This window comes from Lucilia sericata, unplaced genomic scaffold (genome assembly GCF_015586225.1).
Source record: "Lucilia sericata isolate MDLA Ls3-8-SP2 unplaced genomic scaffold, ASM1558622v1 Contig000216F_arrow, whole genome shotgun sequence".
NCBI lineage: Eukaryota > Metazoa > Arthropoda > Insecta > Diptera > Calliphoridae > Lucilia > Lucilia sericata.
The window spans coordinates 498,172-506,122 of record NW_023994244.1 but is presented as its reverse complement, the minus strand read 5'-3'; the positions used below and the strand labels follow the sequence as shown (position 1 = coordinate 506,122).

Below are 7,951 nucleotides of genomic sequence, written 5' to 3'. Positions count from 1 at the left end.
TAGTGTGGATCCAGAATTGGAAGAAATTGAAAATGAATTTAGCATAAGAGCGCGTACTTTACCACCTCCTTCAAAACCTCCACGCACACCTCAAATGGATGGAGGCGAAATGAAAACAAATGGCAAAAGTAACTCAGAATTGGATGAATGGGAATCTAAATTATATGGACGTAGTGCTGAGTCTGGTAATTCTGATTCGTTAAAGCGCCGATCCTGGGAGCCGGTGGCGGTGCCTTTGAAAACTACCACTTATGAAGAAGAAACAGAAAAGGAGTTACCCCTCACAGAACCAGAGCCTATGAGTAAATCTCTTTTACCCACTTTACAAGAATCACAAACTCCTGAAAGTTTCTCCGATAGTTCAAGCAGCAGTGATGAAGAAATTGAGGCAGAAAAACCAAAACAAGTTGTTGTGACTCCTTTGAGACCAGCAAGTGAGGAAAAATCCAAGGTAATAACTTCCTCTCCAATAAAACCCACTGATCTCAAACTATTGACTCCAAGTGACAATGGCGAAATTGTTAAAAAAGATTCCCTACTCTCACCAGATGTGGATAAAAATGAATTTGCCAAATTTAATGCTTCCTTTGCTAAATTTGAACAGAGAAACAGTTCCAAATTCTTTGATATTGGTGAAGAAACAAATAATTTCCTTAAAAATGAATCTCTAACATCTGGTGTTAACCAACCACAGCCCAAACCCAGAGCAAGAATTTCGCCTATGGTGGAAAAGGAGGATAATAGCAAAAAAGCTTTAGAGGAAGAAGCAAAACGCAAACGTGACGCCGAAGATGCTCGTTTAGAAGCTGAATTAAAAGAAAATGAAAGACGCCTTAAAGAAGAGGAAGAAGCTTTACAAAAAGAATTGCGTGAGAAAGAAGAAGAGGAAAAGAGACGAGAAGCCAAACGTCGTGAAGAAGATTTTAGAATTTTAAATTTCTCCAAACGTCTAGTGTCACAAGAAGATAAACCCGAAGAAAAGCCACAAAAAAATCATTGAACCTTTGGTCAATAATAAAGAACAATATAAAGAGGAAAAGAAACTAGAAATCAATAATAAAAAAGAACGCCAATTCAACATAAACCGAGGTGAGCGTGAGAGAATTGCAGTGGAAAAACAAATAAAGCAAAGAAAACAAAACAAATTAAATCAGCGTTTTGAGCGAATATAAATGTTATTGTGTTTGTGGCAAGAAAAACACCTTAATAAAAATTTGTTTTATTAATTTTTATTTCCATGCCAGAATCCTTACATGTTTATTTTGTTTCCCCCCACCAAAATAAAATCCCACTGAAGATATTGTCTATCCAATTGTTACCGTTTCTTTTTTTTAAGTTATAAACAAAATTCTTTACACATTTTATTTAATATCTAACGATGTTGCATTTGTAATTTGTCCTTATTCAGTAGAAACTATTCAAAAACACAATTTGGAATGCTAATTATAATAATTTTGTAAATTGTTTGGTCTATTTGCACCACAAACACAAAAGAAAACATTCATAACACTCATTTACTACGCATGTTTATTTGCTTTATTTATTGCTATGGTTATAATTACTAAGTTAAAAGTAAAATTTATTAAGCTAAATTTTCTTTACTTCATTTTATATAGAAAAACAAACGATTAGTAACGCCTCTACGCCTAGTCCCAAACAAAATGAACGCATTATTATAGGCCATGAAAAAGCCACCACACAAGCGGAAAGACGTGCTGAAATCTCAGCCGCATTAGCCAAAAAATATGAAGGCAAATCAAGAGAGGTATTTTATTATAATTTTTCATTTTAAAAATTTTAATTTAATTTATATTATTTTTTGTTTACTTTAGGAACTTATGCTTATAGCCAATGGCATGGAAAATGAAGCCTTAATACAAAGACAACGTGTCAAAGAACTTGAAGATTATTTAGACAATTTATTATTAAGAGTTATGGAAACACATCCCAAAATCTTACAAAATCCCTACTCACGAACAACTTCTGCTAAGAGGTAAGTTTCTTGTTTTAACTTTTTCTTTGGCTTAATTAAGCATGTATTTTTAAAGATTCAGTTTAGTTTCTTGTTGTTTATCTTTTCACTTTACCTTTTTTTATATGCTTTTTGTTTTGCTAAAATTATTTGATGTGACTAGATTATTTTTTATATAATTTTTAATTTTATGTTTTTGTTAAGTTTGTTTTAATTTGATGGCAAGTTTTTGAAAGACAATTTCTTTTTAAATCATAAATTGTGCATAAATTCTTAGAGGATTAAGGTAACTATTTCAAAAATAAGCATGTTGAGTTTTTCTGTTGCATTTGCACGTTTTGCATTAACATATTTTCAAAAGCTTAATATTCAATACGTTATCGTTTGCCAATATTATCGATATATATTCATACATACATACATAAGGGTAGCTAATGTTCCTAGTCTATAAACTAGACTATAGATTAGACTAATCTATAGACTAGAGCATAGTCTAGTCTATAGACTAGACTATAGACTAGACTATAGACTAGACTATAGACTAGACTATAGACTAGACTATAGACTACTCTATAGACTAGACTATAGACTAGACTATAGACTAGACTAGACTATAGACTAGACTATAGACTAGACTATAGACTAGACTATAGACTAGACTATAGACTAGACTATAGACTAGACTATAGACTAGATTATAGACTAGACTATAGACTAGACTATAGACTAGACTATAGACTAGACTATAGACTAGACTATAGACTAGACTATAGACTAGACTATAGACTAGACTATAGACTAGACTATAGACTAGACTATAGACTAGACTATAGACTAGACTATAGACTAGACTATAGACTAGACTATAGACTAGACTATAGACTAGACTATAGACTAGACTAGACTATAGACTAGACTATAGACTAGACTATAGACTAGACTATAGACTAGACTATAGACTAGACTATAGACTAGACTATAGACTAGACTATAGACTAGACTATAGACTAGACTATAGACTAGACTATAGACTAGACTATAGACTAGACTATAGACTAGACTATAGACTAGACTATAGACTAGACTATAGACTAGACTATAGACTAGACTATAGACTAGACTATAGACTAGACTATAGACTAGACTATAGACTAGACTATAGACTAGACTATAGACTAGACTATAGACTAGACTATAGACTAGACTATAGACTAGACTATAGACTAGACTATAGACTAGACTATAGACTAGACTATAGACTAGACTATAGACTAGACTATAGACTAGACTATAGACTAGACTATAGACTAGACTATAGACTAGACTATAGACTAGACTATAGACTAGACTATAGACTAGACTATAGACTAGACTATAGACTAGACTATAGACTAGACTATAGACTAGACTATAGACTAGACTATAGACTAGGCTATAGACTAGACTATAGACTAGACTATAGACTAGACTATAGACTAGACTATAGACTAGGCTATAGACCAGGCTATAAACAGGTCACGTAATTCTTCTTGTAAAGATTCTGTCTTTTTAAAGACGCCTTTCATTTTCTTTTAATTCGGCTTCTAAATGAGCATCTTCAGCTTCACGTTTGCGATTTTCTTCTTCCTCTAAAGCTTTTTTGCTATTAATCTCCTTTTCCACTATAGGCGAAATTCTTGCTCTTGGTTTTGGCTGTGGTTGGTTAACACCAGATGTTAGAGATTCATTTTTAAGGAAATTATTTGTTTTTTCACCAATATCAAAGAATTTGGAACTGTTTAAATTTAGCATTAAATTTGCAAATTAATTTTTTCCACATCTGGTGTGAGAATCTTTTTTTAACCATTTCGCCTTTATCTTTGAGCCAATAGTTTGAAATAAGTGGGTTTTATTGGAGAGGAAGTTTTCCCTCACTTGCTTTAGGTTTTCTGCCTCAACTTCTTCACCACTACTGTTGAAACTGTCGGAAAAGGTTTCAGGATTTTGGGATTCTTGTAAAGTGTGTAATAGAGATTTTCTCATAGGCTCTGGTTCTGTGAGGGGTAACACCTTTTCTGTTTCTTCTTCATAAGTGGTAGTTTTCAAAGGCATTTAATTTAAATATTTTGTCTTTCATTTCAAAAACATATTAAACAAAAAAACTAAAAACTAAAAACCAACAAGAACATCCATATAATTAGTGTAGTTTCTCTTTAGCTTATGATCGGCTTAAAATAAAACTTACCTACCTTATTCGTGCACCACCAAAAAAACACAAAATTTTTCATAATTTCATTTTCATTTTGCACACACATTTATTCATCTAAATGTTTGTCTGTATGTTTCTTTTTTGTATTGTATTTTTTTTGTATTATTTTTTTATGTAAGCGAAAATGAAAGAAAAGCATTAACGAAATTTTTAATTTAGTTTTAAAAATTACATCAATATGAACGATTTTTTGTAAGAATGCTAAAAAAATAAAGTAAGAAAAACAAACGATGCACGTTAAAAACAAAATCAAAAAACCTACATACAACCTACCTTGTACTACTACTACTATGCATGAACTCTAGGAATTTATGAAGATCACTGTGAAAAAATGATAAAAGGCACCAAGTAAGATACATTTTAAATATTTTTTTTTAAGTTTTATTTTTTATTTGTTTTGTTTCGTTTAAATTAATGCTTAATAACGTAAAAATAAGAGAAATTTAATTCCTTAGTTTAAAGGAAAGAACATAATTTCATAAATATTAAACGCTTTTTTATGAAAAATCTAACTATTTATTAATTTTATTACTAAATTTAAAATTGAACCTTGAAAATTTTAATTTGTTTTAATTACAGCGGTTGAGAATCATTGTTACACTTCTGCAAAAACCAATTAAACCATCATCACAAATGAAAGGAAGATGTTCTGAATTCATCACCATATTGCCTTTGAAGTGCAAAACTAAAGTGCTTTTATTGTATTTTGTTGAAATCTATGATATTTTTTATAAATTACAATTTTTTAAACTAATTAACTAAACTACTATTTTAAATAAATAACTTTAAAATAATTACTATTTAATAAACAAATATAACAGTTTTTATAAAAGAAACATTAAGGCAATATTACTATTGTAACAAAACTTTTGTAACAAAAACCTATTTCCTAATAATTTCCAAAATTTCTTGTTATTTTCAAAAGTATTGTTTTTATACGCTGTCCTTCTACTCTTCTATTAAATGTAATACCTATAAAGATTTGCTATTTATCTATCACTAAGCTTTCTTTAACTTTATAAATATGATTAAAAAAAATCAACAAAATTTCTTAGTTTTTAAGTTATAGTTTAATATTAACAATAATAATAATAATTGTAAAACATTTATATTTATTATTTAAAATCAACAAGATACTAACCATAATTAGAAAAACTTGAGAATTATTTTAAGCTTTTAAATCCAACAGAATTTGTGTTAAATCTTGTTTTTTAAACAAATTTTATATAAAAAACCCTAAAAACCAAGTATTTTTTTATTGATTCACTTTGTATTATTGTTATTTGTTTTTACTGATTATTAACTCTGTCTCTATCTAAATTTATTACTTATAATAATGTACGTATTTAATTTTTTTATATTTGTATTTTTTATAATTTAAATCAAAAACTGTTAACTTTAAATATATCTACATAAATAATAAAAATAAAATTTATATTTAATATTAAAAATCTCTCATTTTTCATTTAAATTACTTATTAAAGCCTTTTATTAAGTTTAAATTAAAAAAAAAACGTTAAAAAGTTCATGTAAATTTTCAAAAGTCTGGCAACCCTATTAACACCTAAAATTAGCGCCATCTATTGGTAGCCTATTGGCTAGTTTTGCAAAACATGTCAGTCTGGCAACATTGACGCAAAAATGACATGCCGCTATGGAAAAACATCTGGCAACTCTGTACAAAATTTTAAAAATTACTAGAGTTGCCAGATCGTTTTCCATAGTGGCATGTCATTTTTCAGCCAAATTGCCAGACTGTCATGCAGTTTGCAATAATAGCCAATAGGCAACCAATAGATGGCCGCCGTTATTAGGTTGTAACAGCGTTGCCAGACTTATGAATATTTACATGAAAAATTTAACGGATTTTTTAAATTTAAACTCTTTTCTTGTCATTTAAACTGAATAAAACAAATAAATAAGTCATTTTATGCATTTTTTTGTAAACGTTTTATTAAATAAATATTATATTACATTTCTGTTTGTATTTATGAAATTTAATACCACTTAAGTCCCAAACAATTAATCTAAAAGAAGAAAAGTATATATATTTAAATTTTCTATAATATCGAACCTATTAAAATAAAATTAAACATCAGAATCCTGAGTACATGTAAATCTATAGAAACAACATAGACTAGACTATAGACTAGACCATAGACTAGACTATAGACTAGACTAGACTAGACTATAGACTAGACTATAGACTAGACTATAGACTAGACTATAGACTAGACTATAGACTAGACTATGACTAGATATAGACTAGACTATAGACTAGAATATAGACTAGACTATAGACTAGACTATAGACTAGACTATAGACTAGACATAGACTAGACTATAGACTAGACTATAGCCTAGACTATAGACTAGAATATAGACTAGACTATAGACTAGACTATAGACTAGACTATAGACTAGACTATAGACTAGACTATAGACTAGACTATAGACTAGACTATAGCCTAGACTATAGACTAGACTATAGACTAGACTATAGACTAGACTATAGACTAGACTATAGACTAGACTATAGACTAGACTATAGACTAGACTATAGACTAGACTATAGACTAGACTATAGACTAGACTATAGACTAGACTAGACTATAGACTAGACTATAGACTAGACTATAGACTAGACTATAGACTAGACTATAGACTAGACTATAGACTAGACTATAGACTAGGACTATAGACTAGACTATAGACTAGACTATAGACTAGACTATAGACTAGACTATAGACTAGACTATAGACTAGACTATAGACTAGACTATAGACTAGACTATAGACTAGACTATAGACTAGACTATAGACTAGACTATAGATAGACTATAGACTAGACTATAGACTAGACTATAGACTAGACTATAGACTAGACTATAGACTAGACTATAGACTAGACTATAGACTAGACTATACTAACTATAACTATACGATAGACTAGACTATAGACTACTATAGACTAGACTATAGACTAACTAGACTATAGACTAGACTATAGACTAGACTATAGACTAGACTATAGACTAGACTATAGACTAGACTATAGACTAGACTATAGACTAGACTATAGACTAGACTATAGACTAGACTAGACTAGACTATAGACTAGACTATAGACTAGACTATAGACTAGACTATAGACTAGACTATAGACTAGACTATAGACTAGACTATAGACTAGACTATAGACTAGACTATAGACTAGACTATAGACTAGACTATAGACTAGACTATACTAGACTATAGACTAGACTATAGACTAGACTATAGACTAGACTATAGACTAGACTATAGACTAGACTATAGACTAGACTATAGACTAGACTATAGACTAGACTATAGACTAGACTATAGACTAGACTATAGACTAGACTATAGACTAGACTATAGACTAGACTATAGACTAGACTATAGACTAGACTATAGACTAGACTATAGACTAGACTATAGACTAGACTATAGACTAGACTATAGACTAGACTATAGACTAGACTATAGACTAGACTATAGACTAGACTATAGACTAGACTATAGACAGACTATAGACTAGACTATAGACTAGACTATAGACTAGACTATAGACTAGACTATAGACTAGACTATAGACTAGACTATAGACTAGACTATAGACTAGACTATAGACTAGACTATAGACTAGACTATAGACTAGACTATAGACTAGACTATAGACTAGACTATAGACTAGACTATAGACTAGA

General features: G+C 29.9%; 1 protein-coding gene across 1 annotated transcript; it reads left to right on the top strand.

Annotated features, from left to right (window-relative positions):
• Positions 1–4: 4 nt before the first annotated feature.
• On the top strand, positions 5–5,439 carry LOC119602254 (myb-like protein X; the record flags this gene model as incomplete). The annotated part of the gene is given in 5 exon segments (XM_037953669.1): positions 5–996; positions 998–1,089; positions 1,617–1,765; positions 1,833–1,993; positions 4,800–5,439. Coding segments are annotated over 5 exon segments (1,401 nt in total), but the record flags the coding sequence as incomplete, so codon positions are not given.
• Positions 5,440–7,951: the final 2,512 nt, after the last annotated feature.